The sequence below is a fragment of the Fistularia commersonii genome, chromosome 29, assembly GCF_037954325.1.
Source record: "Fistularia commersonii isolate RoL2024-O1a breed Wild chromosome 29, RoL_Fcom_v1.0, whole genome shotgun sequence".
Taxonomy (NCBI): Eukaryota; Metazoa; Chordata; class Actinopteri; order Syngnathiformes; family Fistulariidae; genus Fistularia; species Fistularia commersonii.
This window is the reverse complement of record NC_141312.1, coordinates 9,163,574-9,191,101: the sequence shown is the minus strand read 5'-3', so window position 1 is coordinate 9,191,101 and position 27,528 is coordinate 9,163,574. Positions and strand designations below refer to the sequence as shown.

General features: G+C 37.1%; 1 protein-coding gene across 6 annotated transcripts; it reads left to right on the top strand.

The window, feature by feature from the left end:
• The first annotated feature begins 3,532 nt into the window (after positions 1 to 3,532).
• On the top strand, positions 3,533 to 26,549 carry p4ha2 (procollagen-proline, 2-oxoglutarate 4-dioxygenase (proline 4-hydroxylase), alpha polypeptide 2). Of its 6 annotated transcripts, XM_086177039.1 has the most exons (16): positions 3,533 to 3,642; positions 8,645 to 8,721; positions 11,126 to 11,222; positions 12,349 to 12,445; positions 13,193 to 13,344; positions 14,761 to 14,898; positions 16,087 to 16,326; positions 17,079 to 17,278; positions 17,944 to 18,120; positions 18,354 to 18,424; positions 19,355 to 19,454; positions 20,313 to 20,366; positions 20,800 to 20,865; positions 21,708 to 21,776; positions 22,194 to 22,290; positions 25,419 to 26,549. In XM_086177039.1, the coding sequence occupies exons 3-16, from the start codon at positions 11,144 to 11,146 to the stop codon at positions 25,487 to 25,489; spliced, it is 1,611 nt and encodes a 536-aa protein (XP_086033165.1). In that variant the 5' UTR covers positions 3,533 to 3,642; positions 8,645 to 8,721; positions 11,126 to 11,143; the 3' UTR covers positions 25,490 to 26,549. The 6 variants fall into 6 exon arrangements, with proteins under 6 accessions (XP_086033165.1, XP_086033168.1, XP_086033166.1 ...); XM_086177042.1 differs by lacking the exon at positions 8,645 to 8,721; XM_086177040.1 differs by lacking the exon at positions 8,645 to 8,721 and having other exon boundaries at positions 3,588 to 3,721.
• The last annotated feature ends 979 nt before the right edge of the window (positions 26,550 to 27,528 follow it).

Sequence of the window (27,528 nt, the reverse complement as noted above, 5' to 3'; positions counted from 1 at the left end):
TTTAGCACAGAGCTTCTGTGCAGATGCATAAAGCACCTGATGGTTGCTCTGTTATACTTCCCTCTGGTAAGCAAGATCCTATTGAGTTTAGATAGGACCAAGGACATTATCTTGTGCCGTCAAAATGAAATGAATTTAGCACTGAAATCATTATTCCGATTCTTTTATCTGATTTTTTTTGATTGTTTGTTTTGGTTTTGGGTGGGTGGTGATGCATGGTTATGAACAAATCATGACGTATGATTATGAAGTAATGAACTGTTTGATTTATCTGCTTATTTCATGTGAAATAAGCAATGGGTGCTGTGACAATTGCAGTCCAAAACATAAACAGCTTGTAAAAACAAATTAAACCTCATTACATAATATCTCACAGATATTTGATGTCAACATATCATTATCAAATGCACAACAGTAGTCCAGCACATAGCCAATATGTTTCTCATCCCTTTTTTGGTGAGTTTTTTATTCCACAGAAAAGATAGTCTCTTGAGGTGACATCATACTCAATGAGTGGATGGGATCATCTTTTCTATCGGCTGTTCCCCTTAGGAGTCACCAACTTGAATCATCAGCCTCCATCTAACCCCATCCAATGTGTCATCTTCTGTCGGCCTTCTCCCTGGTATTACCAACCTCAGTATCTTTCTACCCATATATTCATTATTCCTTCTCTGTACATGTCCATGTCTGCCTCCCTGGCTTCTGACTTCTCTGTAAAATGTCTTCTTTTTCACCTCCTATTGGTTTTTTCCTTCAGGGGTCGCCACAGCAAATCAACCTTCTCCAGCTAACCCTATTCTCTGTATCTTCCTCTCTCACACCAACTACCTTCATATCCTCACTCACTACATCCATAAATCTTCTCTTTGGTCTTTCTCAAGACCTCTTGTCTGGTAGCTCCTATTCCAGCATCCATCTACCAATATACTCACTATCTCTCTTCTGTACATGACTGAACCATCTCAGTCTGGCTTCTCTGACCTTCTCTTCAAAACATCTAACGTGTGCTGTTCCTCTGATAGACTCATTCCTGATCCTAACCATCCTGGTCACTCCCAGGACCTCCAGCGCTGCCTCCTGTCTTTTCGTCATTTTTACTGTTTCTTGGCCATACAGCATCACTAGTCTCACCGGTACTTCTCTGTAAAATGTATAGATTCTTATTTATCTTATTTATCATCAGTTAACTGATGCATCAAATAGTGAATGATAGGTGTAAATGATGGATCATTTTGAAGCTATATTAATGTGACAATTAAATATTGTATATTGTCGTTCTTCTCAGACTCTAAATGTTGGCTCATCATGTAGAATTCCTTATAAATAAACCTTCAAGGCCCACGGAAAACATGAAACAGTGAAATTTGCAATGGCACTTTTTCTGTTAAAGTTCAGAAATCTAAAGTTCAGGCATCTAACCAAATACCAACTGATGGTTAAAATAATAGCAGAATTTATAATGATAGGGAAATATAATCTTTAGCTTCCCTCTGCTCATGGTGCATCCATGATGGGTAAAATGCAGAGGTCAAATTTCAATTACGTTGTGCTCTATGTATAACTGTATGTGACAATAATGGCATTTCTTCTTTCTTACTCTTTGTTAGAAAGCCTGTTAATGTAACATGATGTCTATTTATCGAAAACTCTGGAAACTTTGGGGTAATGTTGATCTATAGGGACACCTGCTGGGCAAAGTTGATCACAAGCGTCGACTCTAATAATAAAATCGGGTATAGTGTATTAAACCTATATGGCAAATCAAATAAATAAAAATCAATAAAAACATAAATACATAAATATGAGCAACAACATGCGAAACACTAAGCAAATCTATTTCAAAAACAACTGCACTAATAAACACACTTACAAAAATAGCTAAGATACACAAACACACACATGTATTTACACACACACAGCCACAACAAATAAAAAGAATGTCTTATTGTAATCGACATTCATCAGTCAGTTTTCACTGCAATTAAGTTAAGCTAGTCTTGACAGGAGGAACAGTTACAATGATGAAAAGACAGGAGGCAGAGCTAGAGGTCGCATAGATGAAGATGCTAAGATTGTCTTTGGGGGTGACCAGGATCCAGGATGGTTAGGATCAGGAATGAGTCTATCAGAGGAACAGCACATGTTAGATGTTTTGGTGAGAAGGTCAGAGAAGCCAGACTGAGATGGTTGGGTCATGTACAGAAGAGGGATAGTGAATATATTGGTAGACGGATGCTGGAATTGCATCCACCAGGCGGGAGGTCTCGAAGAAGACCAAAGAGAAGATTTATAGATTAAATGAAAGAGGACATGAAGTTAGTTGGTGTGAAGAAGAGGATGCAGAGAATAGGGTTAGATGGAGGATGTTGGTTCACTGTGGCGACATCTGGAGGGAGCAGCAAAAGGAGAAGAAGAAGAAGGTCTTGCAACTCATATGGCTTTGAAACACATATATCGTACATAGTAATGTGCTTCGCATGGTTCAGATATATATGTTACTCATATGCATAATAGACATGATGATAGTGTTGTCATTTCATTTGCCTCCTCCCTACAGGCATGTTGCTCAGATAGAGCAAAGGTATCCCTTTCTCTTGAAATAATTCCTTACATCCATATAGATTACATTGGCGTCATTTCAACTACACACACACATAATCTATGAATCTGAAAGACTTTCACACATTTTATTCACTCTGCTAAGCGTGGCCTTCGCATCCAGATGTTACAGTAAACGTGACAGAGTGCATGAATTGTGTTACCGTAAGTATCCTAAAAGATGCAGCCACCCTAGCATGCTTTTGAATAGCAGCCCCTTCGCGCAGTCCTCAGAGGGACTTACAATATCAGCCTTCTAACGTGAACGACGATGTTGGGCTCAATAACACTATTCTGCAAGTAATGCTTTTCTGTGAAGGTTATGGGGCATTTGTACAAAAGTTGGCAACCTAAATAACAAGTGTCATTATATTTATTTTCTATTTAAAAAATGTTATTTGAACTTGTGTCAGTCACAGTGCTTACGTAATATCACTAAATAGAATCTGAAGAAAATAATGCAGTCCTACTTAGTGTGTTAGCTACGATTGAGCCGCCTATGCAACCACATTGTAAATAAGTAGCTTATTTTTGGATTTCTCTGCCACACTCTGCAACGTATCTAAAAAGATTAAAAATGATTTGTGTTAAAGATTACCGTGCAGATCAAAAACACAGTGCAGTCAAATTTGATCACAATATCCCGCACTAAAATATATCACGAAAAAATACAAGGTAAAAATGGAAGAGTGACGATGATTTGGGATTTTTTTTTTTTTATGTTTTTAAGATGTTTGTAAAAATAACCAACAACGGTATTTGGAACGTTAACTAGACTCTAGTTAAGGTTCGTATCATGGTACCAAATGCCCGACTACGGCGTCTAGTAACTAGATGTCGTAGTCGGGGTAAAGGCAATACATGGAAAGAATTGTACTGCGCCTCTAATACATGCATTAACGTCAGCCGTTAGACCGATTCTGTACGTGGCAGCGACGCTCTTCTATCCCATTTATCGGTATCCCTGGACTGCTGAATGAAATCGTGTTCGAGTCGCTGGGAGTTGCCAGATATAAATCACCAAACCCCAAGAGTCTAAAGGTAAGGGGCTCTGGCAATATTGTGTCAAAACTGCCGACAGTCTGACAGGCCCGAAACGTTGTCGAAGAAGTCAGAAACGGTGAGCTCGCCTGCCTTAAAATCATGATGTAGTTGTTGTTGTTGTTGTTATTAACACTAGCCAATAGCTTGTAGGAGGAGAATAAGTGGGGAAATACATACAGGCGATACAATTCACAGTGACATGCTGTAAATGGCTACTTGAGTGCGAATCACTGTGACCGCCCGCCGAATGTTTGTTAAGCCGTGAAGTCAGGAAGGCCCTCGCAATTACATGTTTCACAGCAAAACGAGAAGTTCAGAAACTTAAAGTTGGCTTTTTGGCGTGTGAGACGTCATAGCGGGCTGTTATTGACGACGCCTCACGTTTCAAATTCTGTTTTCAGTTTTCAGAGCGGCGTGGCGTTTTCTTCGATTTTGCCCCCTTTAAATGTCAGAACGTGTAGCACACTTGGCAACAGAACTTTGACGGCATCCGCAAAACGAAGGGAACTTCTAGAAAGTATTTTCTGGTGACGTCATTGTTGGAGCAGATGATGCGCAGACTCTCACTACCCACGTCCACCCTCCCAGGAATACAAGTATAGACTGAAGCCTTGTGGGTGTGTATTTAGTTGTTTTTTTATATCCAAATGACCAGTTAAACTGTGATGCTATTTTTGCTCGGGCCTGTAATTTCCCTCCAAGAGGAGTAGCTTTTTTAAACCATATTCTTTGGGGGTTCATTATGGTAAGCAAGCTATCTGCTTCTTAATGTTTTATTCACTTGATGACATTGATGAGATCATTTTTATTTTCCAAGATGCATTTTGCACTCAAAATACGATCAACGCTTCATTCAGGAATATTGCGAACAGACAACTGCTAAGATAGAAAGTGAACAGGCGGGTAGCTAAAGTAAGGAACCATGTGAATAATAATATAAAAACTAGTCCTAGTAGCAGGATTGAACTTGTTATCTTACCTCCAGGTACCTCAGAGAATGAAGCATGTGTGTGTATTGTAAGGACACAACATAGGCTTGATGCAACCTGATCATGTTTGGATTTTTGTCATTCGAGAATACTTTCTGTTTGCCAAGGATAGCACTCAGACTAGAGTTGAAATTTGCCATGATACCCAGACTGTGTGATCAAACCTTATAAGCTCTGTTATTTAATATTATTGCCTTTTCATTTACAATGCTTATATCTAATAACAGTTGAAGACAGATAACAGGTCGATTGTTGTAAGGAGGAATATTAGACAATGGCAAAAATAAATAAATAAATAAAATAAAATATCACATTGTTGTTCGGAATTAGACCATGGCTGCACTTCCACAGCAAAATCAGGCTGTAAAATGTTGTTGCTGAATGTATGTTGTTACGGAGCCATACACAAGACCCAAAATCTATAAAAAATAAATTTTCACCAGGTCTTATGTTTATTAAAAGTTGAGTTGCATTTCATATTTTGAGTATATTTTGACCCCCAGGTTTTGCAAGCCATTTGTCATATGATAGTAATTTCTTTCCCGGCAAGCAGGACTGAAGGTGGTTTTCACACCTTCACATATGTTGTGGGGTTCTTGCAGATGCCGTCATTTTGATTTTCCTGGTGTAGCCTATACCTGCCCTGAACTCAGCTCTTCATCAGCTGTTATCTGTGCTTCTTGTGGTTGCTCACACACCTTTTGCTTCAATCTATGGATTTTTAACTACCTATAAAATGATTTTGGCAGTTTCACCCACCTCTCACCTCTTTTTCTCATATTCACAGTCCTCCGCTTTCATTCACCATTTAAATTTTGGAAAGAATCTGACCATTATGAGGGAAGTTACAACATCTTGTTTCATAGTGAGACGTCAGACTTAATGGCATGCCCATGCCCCTTCTTTGAGAAAACTGATCACTTTAGTTAAAACAGAAAAACTTTTTATGACCAATAGTAAGCTGAATCAAGCCAGCAAGTGAGCAGATATATATAATAGAAAGCCATATAATTCCCTTTTGCCAGTACATGGTGCTAAGATTTTTTTAATACATCCCATAGATGATTTTTTTCATCTGCCTTATGATATAGTAGACCGTAAAATGTATGCAAGCAAGTGAAATGTGTGGCAGTAGTGAACTGTATAATGTTTTTTAGGAGGTTTTACCAAAGCATGTTTGCATACCAATGCAGGGGACTGCTTGGTTCTCATGATAGGATTCACGTTAAGAAGTTGAAGCAGAAAGAAATAGTAAGCCAATATATATGGTCGCATTAAATATTGATGTGCCTTGTGGCCGAACCAAGCAGGAGAAAATCGGTTGTTTGGAGCAGAAACATCTGGTGGCCTGGACTAACATAGTGAGCAATGGTATGGGGCTGTTATGTCACAGTCAACAGTGGATAATGTATTTGTTTTTCTTCAGTGTTGTTAAAAGTGTGAAATGGGTGTTAAATTTTCAGCCATGCCCATATAGCAGTGCAGGGTTGACTTGGAACCAAAGGCTGGCTTTAGGGTTGTCAGGGTTGGCCAGGAGATGCCCCTTCTTCTCCAACATTCAAAGATGCTCCAGGATTAGGAGCAAAAAACATCAAGGAAGGATGGCTTCCAGCCAAAGACCTTGCAGATGCCCCAGTAACTTTTGCTGTTTCTTCAGGCAGAAATACCCAGTAGGACCTACCTGTGCTTACACCCAGTGTTTGCAACTGCAAACACTGCCATATTTTGCAATGATTGGTATAACAAAAATCACTTATTGTATTCCATTGCTATGTGTTAGTCTGTTGTGTCCTTGAAGATCTAAGCATTTAGTTGTCTGTATGAGTTTTATCTTGTGACAGATTTATAAAGCTTTGCATGCCTAAACCCTAGTGTTTACATAGCAGGGAAGGATAATGGTGTTTCTTCTAAACAAATTATTGTGCCTCTAAATTAATATGTGGATATGGACAGCACAGCATGATTATCTCACTGAGGCAAAAACATTTTCCTCAATGACTAAGTAAATGCTTCAGAACAATGGAATGCTGCCGAAAATAACAGGTGTTGTATGGTTCTATTAAAAAAACAATTTAGGCTCATTGCTGTGGGAGTATTAAAAATGTTCCGGGGTTGTGTCTCAGATTGACAAAGTACATGTAACCATTCAGGTTTTTATTTATCATCACATAGTTTCAGGGGAACAGATTTGAATTCCAATCATCCCTTAAAATGGCAGTAGAATTAATTAATTTGCAAAGTGACTCTTCAAACAAAGCAATGACCCACCAGTTGTTGTCAATCAAATTTTGACATACCTATGTAAAAGCAATATTTTCTGAATATCTTTGCAAGCTATCAAAGTTTTCTTATGTCTTTTTAAATACAGACAAATTTGGATAGAGATTTTCCAAATCCAAATAAGTTGCAATTGCCTGAGAATGTTCTCAACCCGATCAGGATTTTTAAAATATGGTTTTGTATGTTCATGCCCAAATACATGGTAACATGCAGTAGGACAGTGAACACAGTGACAACCATCTAAATATTGTTTCTCTATGCACAGATCTTAAGTATCTGTACTTTTTCCCCACTTGAGGTTTCTTTCACGTAGAAAGGTGCTTTCATTCCCATCTTTGGAAATTTTCACTGCGGTTCCGTAATGGTCTTTGCAAAGTATAAACATCCACCAAGTGTGATTGTTATTGTTTTCCCCATACTTGTCTTTGCCAGATTTTGTTAGTTATTGCAAGCTAGCATAGGGGCCTCAGCTATAGTGCTTCAAGTGTGATTGCGAAAGAATGAATTTGTTTACAGAAACTATTTGTATGATCACTGACAGTTGTGGTAGAACTTCAAAAAGATATACATATTTCTTTCTGTGGCATTTTTTTCCCCCACAACATACTAAGTATTTTTTTTATCTTTTTCTATTGAGTCATCTTGATTTGTATTCTGGAATTAATCAAAAACAAGATTCGACATCAATAACTTTTTTGTTACATAAAATGTGATCTGACACAGCTGTGGGTCGGCACAGACAGTTTTTCTTTGTGAATTTGCTATTGAGCGAGGACCAAATGTCATAAAAAAGGATTTCAAATTTTACACTGTGTGCACAATCATTAATCAAATTGTATTTTTGAGGATTATTTTGTTATTGTACAACTACAGTGCTTTTGGTCAATCCAAAATGTTAAACCCTTAAACCTGAACATTTTAGTTGTAAAAGTGAAGTTTTGTCTTCTGTAAGAAAGCATCTGTATGTACACCATTATTAGGCAAGTATTAGTGTGCAGAATTATTATGCAAATAATGAAAGATCTCCTATCTTACCTGTTTTATTTTCCCTGTAAAAGTGAGAATAATAAACTCATAAGTTTACAAATAAACATCTCTGGGGAAAAAAAAAAAAAAAAGGGACCAATATAGCCACACTTTTTTTTCGGTAACAGTTACAAGCCTTCAATTCACAGAGTCAGTGTCTTGGTCTGGTCAGAATCAACTTTGTATCACCGCAACCATAGCCTCCCAGACACTGTTCAGTGAGGTATACTAGTTAGCTAGGGTTTAAGTCAGATGAAGAAGGGGGCCATGTTATTAGTTTTTCAACTATAAGGCTTTTACTGGCCAGCACAGTGGAGTACATTGATGCATTAGATGGAGCGATGTCTTGCAGAAAAATCAAAGTCTTCGTGAAAGAGGCAGACTTTCTCCTGTACTACTGTTCGAAGAAAGTGTCTTCTAAAAATTTGCTATAGGTCTGGTAGTTGATTTTGAGTCCCTTTTGAACCTGAAAAGGTCCAACTCGCTAATTTTTAATAATACCTGCCCGTACCAGAACCTAAACTCCACCTTGCTGGCGTCTGAGTCGATAGGGGGCTCTGTGTCTGTTACTGATCCAACCATGGGCCCATCCATTTGCTCCATCAAGTCACTCTTATCTTATCAGTCCACAAAACCTTTGAAAAATCTGTCTTGAGATATTTCTTGGCCCATTCTTGACATTTCAACTTATGTGTCTTGTTCAGAGGTGGTCGGGTTTCAGCCATTCTTACCTTGGCCATGTCTCTGAGAACTGAACACTTCGTACTACTTGACACTCCAGGTAGGTTGCAGTTGTGGAATATGGCAGCACTGGAGGATAATGGGTTCCTGGTAGCTTCATGTTTGAATCTTCTCAAACCTTTGGCGGTTAATTTGTGTCTTCTCGACATGTTTCTTGCGACCCAGTTGACTGTTTGCAACAAAACATTTGATTGCTCTGTAATCATGCACCAATATCTTAGATATTTCAAGAGCGCTGCATCCCTCTGAAAGACTTTTTACAATTTTTGACTTTTCAGAGTCAGTTAAATCTCTTTTTGGCCCATTTTTCCTGAGGAGAAGAATCTGCCCAAGAATTATGCACACCTGATATAGGGTGTTGATCTCCTTAGGTCACACCGTCCCTTGTAACACAAATCCCTGTCACCTGATATGCACTAAATCCAATAAGTATTCAAGTTGATATAACTTGGAGTTAGAAATTATGGATAAAAAGGTGATATGATCTAAATAATCAATTGCCTAATAATTGTGCACAGAGTGTACTGCTTGAAAGATTCCCTCTAAGGAAACACCCTGCTGTAATTCATCCACACCATATAGCCAGAAGGTTACTATTTGTCATGAATCAACACTTCCATTCAGTGGTTATAGAGAAATACAAAGAGACAACCCCCATCAGCTTGCTGTAAAGGAAAATAGGTCATATGGGACAGTTCTTTTAGTTGAGTCACATTTTGCTGCAGCATAGCATGTCTGCCAAAATCCCTTATAACCCCCTGAATAAGGGGATCAAAAGTACGTTTTATAAACGCAGGAACAAATGCAGAGCATCAATAAAAAATTAAAAACAACATTATTGAACAGCACCTTAAATAGATAGGCGGGGCTGAAATATGGTACATTGAATTACTTAAGACGGTTACCCTTTCCTGTCCTAATATCGCAACATCCCCCAAGCTCCCATTTCTTCTATTTCCTCATTTTTCAGAAGACCAAGGAAATGACACTCTGAGGAGAAAATGTAACAGGCCTCTTTCCAAGAATGTAACATGGGTGTTAAAGCCTGAAACAACACGGAGACAGTGTTTACGCCTAGCAGTGACTTGCTGAGGGACTAGTCCCATTTGTTTTACTTAAGGACTGTGATGGCAGTAATCTGACTAATATTCCATCAGAATACATAAACTCAAGGAGAGCAAAGTTTTCATATCTTCAGAGTCACATTTAATGGAGTTTAGTGTTGTTGGGAGTGAAAATGCTTAACAAAGGTACTGAAAATAAAATCACTGGTGTTTCTTTGTTCAAAACATTCTTAGCAGATCTGTGGTTATGCAGATTAAAATGAAATAAAACAAATGGTAAAATAGGAAGAGATCACCTGAAATTTTCTTTAATGAAGCTATAAAAATAACAACACATTTATTGTTCTCTTGTCTTGCACTTTGAATAGAAAGGTTTTTTTTTTAATTGCATTGTCTGAAATGGGTTGAAGAATGTATGAGCAGGAACCAAGCAATTCTTGGACACTGATGTCAGTTTGCTTTACTGCCCAGACTAGTCCATGCATGAAGGGCTCCGAAGCACATTGAACACAATGGACCATGCATGAATAACCAATATGTTAAATATTTTAAATAACGTTTCAGTAATTTGTCATACTTTTAGATTTAGAAAGTGTATTTGTCAATATGTGTTGTACGTAGTATAATGATTTACTAAAATCAAAGATGTATCACATATCATTGATATGGCATATTTTGCTTTTTTGTAAATAGATGAGTAAATATACTTTAGATTGTTTAGATTTTAGATATTTAAATACGTAAGGATCTTTGTTGCTTTACTTGCTGGCTGATTTATCAAACTGACAGCCGAACTGAAAGGTATGCATGAAAGTCTATTGTAAAAATCTTCATCATCTGGATCTGTGTATTTCGATTAAATGAAGAGCAGCCACACAGATGTAGTTCCTATTTATGGATGTCAAACAGAACAAATGCTTATTGGCTAGTTGTGGGATGGACATAGACATTGGGAGAGGGAGAAAAATCAATATTGTGTATTGCTACGATATTATTTGTGCTAATACAGCATCCATACACCGATGGCATGAATTCCTTTTTGCATACATTTATATGTTAGATAATTAAATATTAGATATTAAATATTAATCCCCAGGCATGTGCAGTATTTACAGAAACTTTCAATTAAAACTTCAATTCTTGTGATGTTGTGGTTAGTCTGCCATAATAAATAAAAGTGCTTGTTTACTAGATTACCTGACAGTTTCCCTCTGTGTCTTTATTTGATGCTGAAATAAGATGGTAACAAATCTACACTTGTTATGGTCAAGATTTAGCTAAATATTCTGCTTACACACCTTATTATTAGGTTGTGAATAGTACGTTTTGCATTTCCAAGACACTCAATAATTTGTATCCTCTGTATGTTTCCCTTTGCAGATTTTTATTAAAGAAAAAATGTGGAAGTTCCTGTCTTTCATCTTGTGTAGTTCGCTTTGCTACCGGACAGCAAAAGCAGAGATCTTCACCTCCATAGGTAGGCATAAGGACCAGGGTTGCCATGTTTTTGATGTTCAATTAGTCACCTTTCATTTTTCCCGAGGAGCTTTTCCAAAAGATGTTGAATCCGGAGTTTGTAGAAAACTTTTCATACATGATTCACTAAAGAATTAAGATACTACACCAGTATTTCGGTCATTGCACTCTCATTTAACATTTTGGGCTCTGCTGTAAGCTTATTACATCCATCATTGAAAATGATGGAAAATTGTAAAACCTACCTGTTAAAGCTAGGAAAGTAAGCAAGTCAGATTCAGGCTATCTGTGTGGATTGTGACTGTGCTAAAGAAAGCACAGAGGAACAGGCACCACTGGAAATGTGCCTCATTTCTAAGCTTCAGGTTTTGATTTGCTAATAAATTGCCATGTTTCAGAAAATCTGCTTACAGGGATGTTTGCCATCTGTTAATAATACCAAGAAAAAACGTCATCCAGTGCCAGAACAGTTGATCGCTGTTGCCAACACATTTGTTGAACTGCAAATTTATTGACCCTTTTCATTTCTTGCCATCGGCTAAATTATTAGATGCTGCTTTGATTTGGCTGGGGTCCAAGGAACCAACTGTGTGGTGACTTAACTATGGGTATAATAAAGATTTGATTAGTTACTGATGATGTCAGTAGACAGCTATTTCAATACCAAAAACAGAACACGAAGGCACCACTCATTTCATTAATAGCACTGTCAATAAGGCAGCGCAGTTGATACATATAATGGAGTTTTTTGGTCTGCCAGAAAACAATGTTAATTTTTAAAAAGTGACCATCAAACATCATGATTCCCACTCAGAACTTTTGCTTTCAGAGTTCAAGACAGTTTAACTGGCATGATAGATTAAATAAGAACAGATAGATAAGACAGGCAGGCAGGCTGACAGGTGATTAAATACAGCACATCATTGGATTTATACAAATTAGCAACATTTTAGTGCTGTCTCAGTAATTTAGCAATAGTCAGTTGAGAAAGATATGGTAAATAAATCAGAAACAAGGCAAATATAAATTTAATTTATAGTCTCCAAGCATGTATTAGTAACTCACTCATACAGGGAGAAAATTGAGACAAAGATTCAGTCTCGAGCTAACTATCTGTCCCTTTGCAGGCCAAATGACAGACTTAGTTTTCACAGAGAAGGAGTTGGTCCAGTCTCTCAGAGACTACATAAAAGCAGAGGAGTCCAAGCTAGCTGCTGTTAAAAGGTACACTGACCATTGTTAAATATCTTTGTAGCATAAAAGAAACTGAAGCCAAAGAAGCCAGTATTTTTTTCTTTTGTTGCTTACTTTTGTTTTGTTTTTTGCAGCCTTGTTATTTATTTTTGATCCAAAAAAGCAATCTAGCTGTGGTCATAAAAAAAATCTACCCTTTTGTCCCCCAAGTTTTACCCACAGTTTTACACACAGTCTATTTTAAAACTTAAACTGCCAGCCTTAACTGGCTGCTGTGAAATCTAACATTTCTATTTAACAGGGTTGCACATGAAAAGTACCATTTGTTATTTTTATTAATGTACACTAGAAAAAAAGATGCATTGTAAATATTTGTGGGAGAATTGTTTTTAATTTTAATGTGTTGCTGACAACTTACAGATGATATGCATTCCTACCATGTAACATACCTCAGATGTCTTTTGCAAACAAGGCTGTTCATTTTTCCTTGCATTTCCTTGCAATTGGTGGACTTGAAAGTTTTATTAGCTATTTTATTTGCTAAAATGCTTTATTTTATCTGCAGCTTTAGTTTTAGCTTTTTGTTTGTTTCTAATATGAATGATACAAGTCATGGACATTTCTTATATCCAGAGTGTTACTGTTATTTTATCCATTCCAAATAATGAATATTCTGATTTTGGGCGAGGAATTTCACTATGAGAACTCATAAAAAGACAAATAAATCTTTACTGCTTTCAGTTCTCTGAGTAATATTAATAGCAGCTTGTCTTTTAGCTGGGCCAAGAAGCTGGATGAACTTACCCGAGTCGCAACCTCTGACCCAGAGGGTTACCTAGCTCATCCAGTTAATGCATATAAACTGATGAAGCGACTCAACACAGAGTGGTCTGAACTAGAGAGTCTAGTCCTTCAGAGCCCTTCAGACGGTAAGACCATTTCCACAATCTGTATGTGAGTGGGTTAGAAGCATGACAGAAGCTTTTCAAATCTCTCCTGAGGCATAGTCATGTTATTTCAGTGATAAGGCAAAAGAGCTGTGTTGATATAATGACTTGGGTATCTGTGTTTTTTTTGTTGTTGTTTTTTCTTAATACAGCAGATCACATGCCAATTTGTAAGGATTGGGTTTGCCTGTTATGTAAATGCTCAGACTTAAAAAGAGCCCATAAGAGTGTATTTTTATAATACACGTGTTTCCTTAAGACAGATTTGTTCAATGATTTTGACAATGATTGTTATTTTACTCTAGTCATGAGACAATTTTAAATAGGAAGACATATTTTTTCAACAATTTTGCAACACATTGGAGCAATCCAGCCTTTACAGATTAAGGTTTTACATCTCCAACTGTACTACAAACATTGACATTGTCCCATTTTGTTTTCATTATAATTTCCATAAAAGGGGCAGACTTTATTGTATTCATTATGTACAGAGAAATATGCCATGTGGGAATGGCCTTCATTATTACAACCAACACTCAAGAAAAACACCTTACAATTTTCTTTTGTATTTTTGTTCCAGTCATCAAATGTCATATTATTCATTCTTTTTCAATAAAACATTCAAATATTCATCAATTCCTCTGTTTAGTTATAGAATGGCTTGCAGCACAAACATTAAGAAATAAGAATGTAGTCATGTTGTTCTTTGTGCAACCTGCCCTGCAGGTCAACTCGAATGTCGGTAGATAATTTACCAAAATACAATTATTGATTCTCCCTTAACGTCTTAAATTTCCAACAAAAAAGCTTCAAATTCATTTTCCTAATCCAGGGGCTTGGACTTGTTTCCCCACAGTTGAGAAAACATCACGAGCCACACAACTCTTTTGAAATTTAAAATGAATTAAACGGCATATAACACTATTTTTTTGCCTTTATGCTATGTATAAACAAAATATATGTTGGATTTTTTTTTTTTAAATCGATGAACTGCAAGGAAAACAAAACTACACTTCTGCGAGAAACAACATTTTGAACTCCCCAAAAAATTGTTTGGTTGAAGGTTACTTTTAAGCAAAATACTCAATGTCTATTTGGGTCCTTCTTGTATGAGATAAGTTGTAAGTTTTTATGTTTAACAAAAACATAGCCAACCTGAAATCTGTTGCCTGAATCTTGAAAAACTTACAATACTCTTAGTAAATAAGAGAACCAGTGGACCTTTAAGCAGAACTTGAACATCCCCAGCTATAAATGTGTATGGAATATATTTTTTCTATTTTTCATACATTTGCATACATCAGAATTACTTTCTTACTTACTTAGAAACACTTATTTTGATTTTTTATAAGATTGTCAATCCAAATAACCAAACTGATATGTTCTCTCACTCTCCAGGGTTCATTTCCAACATGTCAGTTCACAGACAGTACTTTCCAGATGAGGAAGATGAGACGGGTGCAGCAAAGGCACTAATGCGACTTCAAGACACTTACCAACTGGATTCTGAGGCCTTCTCCAAAGGAAAGTTACCAGGTAATTGGAGAATGCACTGTTCGTTTGAGAGAGCATGAAAATTGTTTGGGGGCAAAGTTTTTTACACAATACACAATGTGTCAATGCTATAATGTGTACAGATCTGTCAGATTAGCTTATCTTCACCACTCCTGATATCTTCAATGAAATCTATGTGTCATATTCAATGATCTAAACTTTTCTTCAAGTTTTTTTATAAGTATATCAGTGGTCTTCAGTCTTTTCCGCTCACAACAGAATTCATTTTTTCAATTTTTTTTTTTGTGCACCTTGACCCCTTACTCATTACTCCTTAGTGCCACCCATCGGCGGAGATGTATAACTGCATCTTTAACAAGCTTATTCTGTGAACAATTTACATTATGCTTTGGACAGTTGAACAGTTACTTATTCAAGTGCTATACTTGCACTCACTGCCTAAAAGAATGTTTAATTTTAACTTCTTTCAATCTTGTTTTTAAAAAATGCTTTTCTCAACTCTGTCTTCTTTGATCAAAAAAAATCACCTCTCAGACAAATTACAGGAAAATGGCACACAAATAGTGGCTTACAAGGTAATTATAAATATAGATTTAATTTATACACAAGCCGCTGATGGCCTGCAGTCTAGAACCCATGATCTTCCATATGTGCCATGTCTCATTCTTTAATTGTCCCAATCTGCTCCTTTCTCTCGCTTTGAATCACAGTCACTATCCATTTGTACAGTGTTACAGTGTTTATAACAGCTTTCTGCTAAAGTCATAGTAAATTAGTATTATATCATCACTTAACAGCAGTGACACGATTTTTTGTCTGCAGCTGTCCACACCAATGTACAATTGCAATAATGGTTCATTTACACTGACATCTCTTTGTCCATCAAGCTCTAAGAAAAACATGCTCTCATTGTTGATTAGAAAGGTAAAAGGCTAAAACTGCCCGTAACATTGGTTTTGAGTCTCTGAGATGCGGAGAATCTTCGCACATGTTTGCCAGCATGCTCCAAATAATATATTGTTAGAATAGGTGACTACTTGGACCCAAACACAATCCTCCAGGTCTAGGACAGAGGACCTGCTACAAGCCAGCAAAACAATGAGCTCATCCCCCATGTTTAAATAACATCAGTACATTTTCAGTACATTGAAATATTGATTACTGTATTTATTCATGAATAATACTTACATGGAATGAACTGTGCCCCAGGTATGCACCCCAATGCCCTACTGACAGTGGATGACTGCTTTGACATGGGGAAAACAGCCTATAATGATGCAGACTATTACCACGCTGTTTTATGGATGCAACAGTCCTTAAAGCAGCTTGATGCCGGGGAGGAGGCCGTGGTCTCCAAGGCAGACATATTAGACTACCTCAGTTATTCTGTTTACCAAATGGGAGACCTGCCTCGAGCCATTGAGCTGACACGCCGGTTGGTAGCCATTGGTAAGATAATTCTTTGTTTAACAATCAAAATACAAACTTAATTTATTGTATACATTGATGTGCTGTCTTTTATTAATTTCACCTATCCATTGTCTATGTGCATGTCACAATTACCATTTTGGCACAATTGTCAGGTTAGAGTGACCTAATTGCTTACAACAAACTGGTAGCTCAGGTGGTTACCTGATACATAATACATACATACATAATCTGAAGAGAATTTGAATTGAGTTCATACAGACCTATTCTTTCATCTTTATCTGGGCAAACTTTTTAGACATAGTGGGCTGACGGTCATTGTTTAGAACACATAAGAGTCTGGAAGTGTAAGCACTTCTGCCAGAGAAAGCAATAATATGTGATGAAATCCTCACATAGCACTTCATACTAAACAACATATTTAATAATATATAAACTATCACAATCAATCATCAGCAAATTAAGTTTAGGGGCTTTAAAATGAGAACAAAGAGTATATTTAAAGTTATTATTTTTCTTTCCATAGATATCAACATAAAAATGTTTTATTTTAATTTTATGATAAGCCAATTATTCCATTAAATCACATTCATTTAAAATATAAAAATACAAACTACGAAAAACTGATGGTGACAGAGAATTAACACTCGGGTATTCCATTAATTTTCATTTTCTTCTGTTTTTTTGTTGTTCTATTCATTGGCGTTGAAAAATTTAATGCAATTTTCACTGGCAACAGGAATAACCATGCATAACGTCTTTTGTACTGGCAGATCCAAGCCACCAGAGGGCAGGAGGAAACCTTCGTTTTTTTGAGAGGCTGCTGCTCAAACAACTCAATGAAGAGAAGGAGCCTTCCTCCCAGCCTGTTTCAGAGGAGCCCATCCAGTTGGGGACTTACAACAGACCTAAGGACCATCTGCCAGAGAGAGAAGCATATGAGGCCCTCTGCAGAGGAGAGGGGCACAAAATGGTAAGACATGTAAAGAGATAAAGTATGTACTGTATGTATCTGGCAACCTGGTCCAAAGTACACCTCACCTCACACCCAGGTATAAGCTATGTGAAAAGGGTCCCTGTAGGAGTTGTACTGGTAGTTCATTTTTAGTAGGTTTAATTTCAATTAAAGTTCAGTAAAATCCACCAGAGTGGAGAAGAGAATGATCATGTGCTGTAAAACATCAGCTAATGAACATCCAAAATTATGAACAAATCAGCCTACAAACAGAGTTTTTGATCAGATTTTGAATCAAGCTGTGAACTAGTAAACAAGCAAATAAATGAACAAACTCACATGCTTTCCACATTGTAGGGTAGCAGCTGTCATGCGTGGTACTCCTCATTGTTTACTGTGTTCATCATTGTGTTCTCCTGTTATAACCCTTTTTTCCATTAAGTTAGCCCTCATAATCCCCCCCCAAAATAAAAGGAAATTAAGTAATAGCTGGACAACAGAACATTAATGGAAAAAAATAATGCAACTTTTCCTGCCCTGAAATTAAAAGTCAGAAATTAGGGAGAGAATTATTGAGAGTCAAAATCGAACATGATAAGCCAAACGTTCATCTTTTCATGACAGTTTGATATGTTAGTGATACACATAACAAATGTTTTTGGTATATTTGATTATTTTGGCAGAATGAAGCGAGGCGCAGCCGTTTATTTTGTCGCTACCAGGATGGTAATAGGAGCCCCCGTCTACTCCTGAGGCCCATAATGGAGGAGGATGAGTGGGACAGCCCCCATATTGTACGCTTCCTGAATGTCTTATCCCAAGAGGAGATGGAGAAGATTAAAGAAATTGCCAAACCCAGGGTGAGAAAAGAAGCAACATACCAAGTCAGATATGACTTAAGTGGTAACAAACATCGGTAACTTTTGATAGCCAAAGAAAACTAAAGAGATCATCAATATTACTGTTTTACTCAAGTTTCATATATCGGTAATTGGTCTTGTCCCACAGTATTTCATATTTACAAGTACATTTTCCATTATATGGAATTTCTAATGGTATATACACAGGTCATTTTTTTTTTTTTCATTTCAAGCTTGCCAGAGCTACTGTCCGTGACCCCAAAACAGGAGTCCTGACCACAGCTAACTACAGAGTATCAAAAAGGTAACTAATGAAACAGATTACTACTGCCGTATTCTGTATTGTATGTTTTATTTTTTCTTGATTATATTTTTGTCTTTTCTGCCAATAGTACAGGGTCACCTTTGTCTTAAAGGACAGGTTTTAAGAAAAATGTTAATCTTGACAAAAATGAAAATCAGAACACTAAAACAATTGCTGTGCACTTGATCACTAGTCTCTAATGTTGTGGTGTATGTTGGAATTAGGTATATTAGGCTCATAGCAATAAGGACCTAAAGGAAATTCTCTGAGATTACAAATTGGCAAATTTACATAAGCATATGGGTTTTTGTAAACAGGGGAGAATTTCTTTTAGCCAAGAAACCACATTACATATCTTTGCATGTCTTGTCTGCATTCAATACACAAATGATGGCTCAAGTGAATTTGAATGGATTCTCACAAATTATAATTCATATACCAGCATTTTTCCTAGTAATACCATGGTCTCTCTTCTTTACAATGGCCTTAATGCGCCACCAAAGTTCTGCAGTTGACCACCAAGTTGCATGTACTGTAGGTAAAGGGAAACTGGAGGACTTAAATTTGAGATTCAGACAAGTTGGCTAGAGATAGAGCAAAATTAATTCACAGTTGTGTTATAAAACATGGCATATAACAGCTAGCCATTTCCATGTCATCAACCTCTGTCTCTCAAGCTTCGAGGTACACCTTATAGCTTAGACTAGATTTCAAGTGCCAAAGCTTTTTTTATTTTTCTGAAAAAGGGTCACCGTGTGTATAAAAGAAGCTCATAATTGGATTTTATTGGTGTTGAGAATAGGATTCCATCCCTGATAATTATTTATTATATCTTTTTTCAAGGTAAAGATCAAAGCTTTAAATTCTCATTTTGGTGGCATGTGTTTGCATGTATGTGGAGTATTTAACAACATGTTTGTGTTTCTTCAGTGCATGGTTAGAGGAAGATGATGATGCAGTCATTTCCACAATCAATCAGAGAGTAGAAGACATTACAGGCCTTTCAGTAGACACTGCTGAGTTATTGCAGGTATTGTTCTTTATACTACCGAATTTAAGATTTTAATGAATGATACATTACTTTCACATCACGGAATTAAGCCATTTAAATGATTTTGACCTATCTGTCCGGCCTGAATTTCAAGCGATCGGTAGTGAAACTGATTCTATGCTACATTTCATGGATTGTAAAGTTAAAATTTCCCCATGTTCAGACCTCACAAAAATACTATCGGAAAGAGAATATTAAAAAAAAACAGTCACTCATGACAAAAACTCTTATGTTTTCACTATGTACCCCTTTCCCTCCAGGAGCGCAATATAGAAACAGTGTTTGGGTAAAAATTTGGTGCAAACTTCCCTGATATGTGTTTATTTTGTGTTACTTAAGAATACATGGTGACATCAAAAATAAGGGCAAGCCTTCTCTTGAAATCAGGACCTTATATCAACGAGAAAACCGAATCAGTTAAAACCTCCTGATGATATTGTACAAATTAAAAAGTATCTTAGGGGACTAATTCTTTTACCCACACAGTGGTGTAATGCCAAACAGAATCATCAGGGTAAAACTTAAACTAGCAAACGCATTAATATCAGCTGTCCCCCCATTGTTCACATTATTGAATTGTAATACCTTGTTATAACAACCAAAATTTCGATAATTGTAATAATGATATAATTTGTTTTTGATCTGAAGTTTTGGTCTGTTAAGTGCTTATATCAGTGGATGTGTTCCAAAACACAGCTTTTGAGCATATCTTTTTGATACCCATATTTGCTCATGAAAATGTCTTCCTAAAGATGGTACACTTGATGTTATACTTAATAACATAATTTATTTGTCAATGCTAAAGAATTTTTAAATACTCTGTCAATGGTTGACCAGGTTGCTAACTACGGCGTTGGAGGACAGTATGAGCCGCATTATGATTTCTCAAGGGTGAGTTCAGCTTGTGGGTTAATGTGGGTGTTTCTCTGTGTCTGTGTTTATTTCTATGTGTCTGTCTGAAAATATATAAGATCTGGCTTGACAATTAAACCTGGCGTTGGCAATTTGTGAAATTAACCAGATTATCTTTACAATCCAAGATACTTTTTCAAGTAACAGGCAAGTTTTGACTGATACATTTATTTTTAAACAAATGATAAAAAGGTTCTGATTCATCTGAGAAATATGAATTATTTTAGGAGAGAGCTCCTTCTGAAATCTTTTTGGTGATGGGTTAAAGTTATAAACATCTGTTGCAGCGTCCTTTTGACAGCAACCTCAAGGTCGATGGAAATAGACTTGCTACCTTCCTAAATTATGTAAGTACACATGTGAGCTTGCAATGATTTCATTATGTATTATTTCTTGAATTTTATCTTCATAGAAAGATGAGCCAGATGCCTTCAAAAGATTAGGCACTGGAAATCGTGTGGCAACTTTTTTGAGCTATGTAAGTACGTGCATCTATGCGCCGTTGACTGAAGGGCAGTTGTGGCAGTCTCCCCAAATCTACATTGCATTCCTCTTTTGTTCTACCGTCATCTGCAACTGCATAAGCTCTGGTTCAATCTTGGACTTGGATTGATTGACTCAATAATAATGGAATTTATGTTGCGAATCAGACGAGTTTCAAACAAAATTTGCTAATGTAATAGGGCATGGGGCTGCGATATGTCTATAGGTGTATGCGCTTAAATAGTGCTCTATAATTCTATATTGCCTTAAAAGTTAAATGATAAATATTGAACTTTGTCAATCAGTTCTCGTACATATTGTGGAGAGTTTTGTTGACTATCCTGCATTAACATGCTGACATTGGAAGCCCCCCGTTGTACCCTTGCTGACAGTGAACTGTAATAAATCAAATCAAACTGAATAAGAAAAAGAGCAGAAATTACTATTGGCTGAATTAGCTTCCCATTTGATTGATTGAAGCTCACTGTTTCCCCAGTGCATGGTGTGTTCTGCTCTATTGTGAGTCTGTGCCTTAAATAGAAATCACCTTGGAAAAATGCGAGGACAGAATAGTATCAGACCAGTGATGTTTATATGTATATGTTTTCTGCCATTATTTCAGTTGGTGATGTTAGGTCATGGATAGACTACTGATAGCAACAAAGTTTTTGATAATATTTTTTTTATTTTTATTTTTGTTTGTTTTGTTTTTTATGTGGATACATACATGTATCTGTTCCCAAGTCAAAATGCATTTTTTGGACATTATTCACAGCTTGTCCATATTCCTCCAGGATAACAGATGAGGTCTTAAACCGGCGTGTTATCTCTTGTCAGATGAGTGATGTTGAGGCGGGAGGTGCTACTGTATTTCCTGACTTGGGAGCAGTCATCTGGCCCAGAAAGGTAATGACAAAAGAGAGTGTGTATTCTTTCATAAGATGAAGGCCTTGCTGCTCTATATGAAGGTTTATGGCCCATTAAATGTGTTTCTATAATGCTGGTCTACCTAGTTTTAAATTAGGCAATCCTATCAATACTGTGTCAGGTTAACTTCATGGTGAAAAAATTACCTTCGCTCTTGCAAAGGTGTTTGCTTAGGACATCATTTTATAGTAAGATCACTGCTTACAATTTTAACTTGCAATAATGTAGTCACACTTTATAAAAATGTGTGACTATGTTCTTGTATTATATTACTGTTTGTGTCTCGCCCCAAACCATCTTTGGTTTGATAAATATTTTCATTGTGTGATTTGTCCACCTCCTTGGAGGTTCTTGGATGATGCCAATATATTTATAGTGTTTCAAATTTCTGTGCAGGGGACGGCAGTTTTTTGGTATAACCTCTTCAGGAGTGGGGAAGGAGACTACAGGACGAGACACGCAGCCTGTCCAGTTTTAGTTGGAAGTAAATGGGGTAAGTTGATGTCAAGACATCGATCCGTTATCTACTGTTTAGTTTCCAGTCAGAGTTGCAGGGATGCTGGAGCCTGTTCCAGTAGTCATTGGGCAAGAGGCACCCCGTTACACCCCGGACTGATTGCCAGTCAATCGCAGGGCCACATATAGAGACAAACAACCATATACTTTCTCATTCACACATCGGGGCAATACTTACAATGTATTCCAATTAACCTCCTGCATGTTTTGGACTGCCGGAGGAAACCGGTGAACCCAGAGGAAACACACAAAGACATGGATAGAACATACAAACTCCACACAGAAAGGCCCGTTGTGGGAAGCAAGCCAAGGTCCGCCATTATATATTGCAAATTATTTGTTGTTAAATATTCATGCATTTTCGTGGAAATACATGGCAGTTCAAATATAGCTAATTGCATTTGTATAATCTTTTGAGCTTTTGAAAAATATGTCTCAGTATGGCTGTAATCAGTTTTATCAAATTCCATTAAGAATTTAATGCATTTTTTGGTGTTTTCTAAATTAATCAGGGCAAAACTGTTATTCTCTGGTCATCAGCGAGAAACTTCCCATCAACAATTTCAAGATCAAATTAAAGTCAAAGCAGGAGTTTACTGTGGGTGACAAGCAGAAGTATCAACAAACAATGCATGGCCTATATGACCACATATATATATATATATATATATGTATGTATGTATGTTTTGTTAAGTTTTGTTATGTCTCACATGGCAGCAGCTGCTAAGCAGTGTGGGACCGCTCAAAGTGAAATTCCCAACACCACTCTGTTCCAGTGGCTTGAGTAGTTGTAGTGTTTTTTTTACTGCAGAAGAAATGCCAGTCCAAATAGAAAAAATGATTTTAAATGGAATCAAATCATGACCTTAAAACCCCAAATTAAACCATGGACTTTCCCATAATTCCAATCATTCATAGGAGTTTTAGGAATTTGAAGACTACTGTTAATACATGCTGATGTGACTGTAAGAACACTCAGTGAAACAGATCTCATGTTTGTATCACTGTTCTAGTCACCTCATTTTGCCTGTGTAAAATTGGCACAAAAAGTTGTAAACAAATATCCAAAGTGAGATAGAGGTTACAGTCTTAAATGGATAAACTATTATTCATGGCATCAGAGGAAAACAACTCCTTAGTGAAGATTGAATTAACAAATAAAAATACCTTTTAATCAAAAGTATTTTCCCTTTCTGACAGTCTACAGGTTTGGTAATGAGTATTTCAACCACACCGCCAAGCGGTTGTTTTTGAATGTGAATCTTACCAGATGGTTTTATTTCATAAATCCCAAAGTGCTCTTTGGTTCCTTCTTAAGGGCCTCAAAGCTAAAACATCCAATTTCTCTGTTTACCTTCAAACTTCCCACACCAAAACACATGTCTTTAGGAATTTAAGCCCAGAAATACTGCTTCTTGAATAATAGGAAAGTACTTTCAGCAACTTCCAAGGGACATGAACTCTTGTAACGTTTCAACCACTCAAAAATAATCGAGATTTTGTAGGGTTTCCAAATCCATCCTTAAAAGTTGTATTGGTAGGCAAAAATTCAAAATCTTGATTTGTCCTGTCATGTTTATGCCTGCAAATTTTTTGCTGATTTAGGCTATTTGCGGGGTGGTGGGGCACAGGGGGTAGAGCAATCGTGTTTGCAATCAAACATTCCTGGTTCGATTACAGACTGTTCTTAGTGTGTCAAAGTGTTGTTGAGCAAGACACTGAACCCCTAACTGATCCCCTGGTGCTTGTGGACAGCACCCTCCGGCTCATGGTTCATCGATGATGGGTAAATTGCAGAGAATAAGGCATTCATAAATGATAAATTGTTATTTTACATAGTGTAATTTTGCTATCCATTTCAAATACCTTTGATGTTTTTTTTTCCTCATCCATTTTTTCACGGATAGCCATTTACTCTCAGTAAATACAATACATATGGGTATGAGACAAACAAATACTGTTTCAAAAAACTAGTAGAAAATACTTGATTCTGAAGAGAGAAATGATCCCCATAATAATTGCAGATGGTCTGAGAATGTATGTGCCTCAAGTTAACCATTTAACTATTTTTATGTTCTTGATATGGGTCCAAAGAAAGACTGTTCCAAATTGAGCCATCAGACCCATGAGAACAACCCCTTTGAAAAACCTTGAACACGTCACTTGTTACCATTCTCTAAATCACACCTATTGAGCTCAGAAAGATCATTGAAGCAAAAGTCCACTTAAAAATTTGATAGTGGGTTTTAGACCCCGCATAAATGTGTTGTCCATATGACTTATGAACTGTGTCTCAGGGGCCTGTTTGCATTTGCATCAACCAGCCATAACCCAGGAGGACACGTCATACCTGTCTACTCGGGTGCCAGTAATAACAAGCTCTGACGCTGATCAGACAAGAATCTAACGGCCCATACTACTGAATTTCGAAACCCCACACTCCCCAAGCAACCCCACAGGACTGCCTGTGGGTCACGGTCAAATACTTTCCCAAATGTAGACCGGTTGGGCAAACTCCCATGCGTCAACTGCTCAACAATCAGGACCTGGTCTTGATTTGTGGCCTCAGGATTGGGTCTCTGATGAAGATCACTTCTGTTGGCGTCATCAGAAGTGATCATCAGCTCTCACTGGATTGCTTCACAGCTGAATATGAAGCAGCCGGAAAGCGGATCAGCATCTCCTAATCTGAGACCATGGTTCTCAGCTGAAAACTGGTGGACCTGAAGAGGGAGGTCTGGGCTTCTCTGCTTCAGCTGCTGCCCCCAAGACCCGATCCCAGATAAAGCGGAAAAAGATGGATGAATGGATGGAATAACAAGATGAAACAACACTCTTTGGTTTGTCTACTTCCTACTTTGAAAAGAGGACCCACAGTAACTCCTAAAAGGACAATGGTCATATTTCCCTTGTGTTAGCCTAACCTTAGAGGTGGGATTGCAATATGTTGGTCACTGGGGGTGCAAAGTGGCTTATCATAATTAATTTTGGTCCAATGACAAGAAATTACATTATGATAGGAAACAGTTAACTGAACGATGAACAGCCTCTGGTGAGCGTCCTGTCGTTGATTTTGGCACTGAAGTGCTGTTTTCTTGTTTTCAGTGGCAAACAAGTGGCTTCATGAGCGAGGACAAGAGTTCAAGAGATCCTGTGGCCTGACAGAGGTGGACTGAAGTATTGACAGTGCAACATACAAGAACCATATGAACTATATAAGAACTTACCTTCTACACTCTTACATAAGCCTTTTTCTGCTCACTCACTCTGCAGGATCAACTGTTTTTTGAGAAAATTATTCCTACGTATTTCTGGCTGGTGGATTTTCATTTTATATTTTTTAATATTCAGCTACCCATTGTTTAATAAAAAAAATTAAATGATTTGAATTAAAATGCACATGTATTCCTTTCTCAAAAAAAATTCAGATGCTAATTATTAATATGGCTGATTCTGTGTGCACCTATTGGCAGATTGTGTTTTCGTGGTTACCAAAAATCAGTAAAGCAGGATCAGAAAATTTTATTTGTCCCCGAGGGCCAATTGAGGAGGGTATATGACTCTAATTGCTTCAGGTTGAACAATGAAAAATCACTGGATTGAAAGATCCTTTTTAATTTCATCTGCCAACTGTCACCAACATAAAAATATATTACATACAAAATATAAATAGAGTGTAATGAAACACTCAGTAAATTACAGCCATTGAGGTTTTAAAGATAATATTTTATATTCTTCAAGGTGGAGAAAGAAGTTTAATTTTGATACAAATTTTCAAAAATCATCAACCAAATTTAAAATGAAAATATGAGATTTTTTTTTTTTCTGCATAGTCCTGGAGATGCCTCAGTGTTTTCATTTATTTGGGAGTTTACCATTCAATTATGCCTTATTAATGAACACATCATATATTGAGAGCTTGCTATCAGGAAACAAACACACAACGCGTCAAGACGTTGATCTTATGCACACAACAGTTGCTATCAAAATTTCAAGTCATTTCATCTGCAGTCAGTGGCAAATTAATTTTGTCATTAAAAATGCTATCATGTCCTGGGTTCTAAACATTTTTTATTCAAAGCTTTTTATGTTCTGTTATGTGTGACAAATGCATTTTTGTCTACTCAGACACTGTTTAAGGAGTGTTTAAGTTATTAAACATGTGTCACTACATTCATGTGATAATTCTACAAACTGGCAACTGAGGAATTTCAATAAAAGGTCTGTCAATATAAAGTTGGTCTCTTTAGGTTATGTTTGACATATTTAATTTTCCAGAATGCTGTCTTTCCAGAAGGTGAGAGCAACGACTTCCTCGGTTATTCAAGCGAGCTGAATTCACGCAATATTTTTCAACAGCTTTTATCAGTCATTGATTAACCTGATTGAACCTTTCATTACAGGTTCTCCTTTTGGCTTTTCTCTTCAGGTGTTGCCACAGCAAATCAACCTCCTCCATCTTACCCTGTTCTCTGTGTCCTCTTCTCTCACACAAATCTATATGAATATTTTAGGATCTCGTGCCGTCTTCGGTATTGTTGCCAGTGGTTTCATACAGTGACAGCACAGTCACACACAGGGGTTATCGGCTTCATTAACCAACACTGCCTTGACCTTTAACCTCAAGTTAGAGTGGAACTGCTGCAAAGGTTCTTCTTTAGCCTTGAATGAATACCAGTTTATGACTTAACTTAGCCTCTGCTTCTTGTTCACCGCCAACGTGCATGCCAAGCTGGTTGGGCATCCCTGGTTTTTCTGTCTGGAACTGGAAGTCCCAAAGGACCTTGGCTCAGCTGTTGCGAATCACCTTTAGAAACAGCCACCATCCTAATCCATCAATCTCTGGGCCATACTCGGTATAGATATTTATGTTCGCAATGCCAGCCACCTGGTTAAGACGTTCTAAGTATACCTTCCCTACTAGCATCTTTTCTCCCTGCTGTTACATGCTGGGTTGGGATATCTTTGTGCAGTCTACACCTGGGGTGACCTACTTTCGATCTAATTTTCAAGATTTGCTCACTCCCATCACTCATTTTGTGTGTATGTGTTTGTGTGTGTCTATACATACATATACACTGCTCAAAAAAATAAAGGGAACACTTAAAAAACACATCCTAGATCTAAATGAATGAAATATTCTTATGAAATACTTTGCTCTTTTCACAGTTGAATGTGCTGACAACAAAATCACACAAAAATGATCAATGGAAAT

Coding starts and splice junctions, on each gene's coding strand:
- p4ha2 (XM_086177037.1), top strand. Junction 18,121..18,353: donor AAGAAATTGCCAAACCCAGG/GTGAGAAAAGAA, acceptor TTTCATTTCAAG/CTTGCCAGAGCTACTGTCCG. Junction 18,425..19,354: donor AACTACAGAGTATCAAAAAG/GTAACTAATGAA, acceptor GTGTTTCTTCAG/TGCATGGTTAGAGGAAGATG.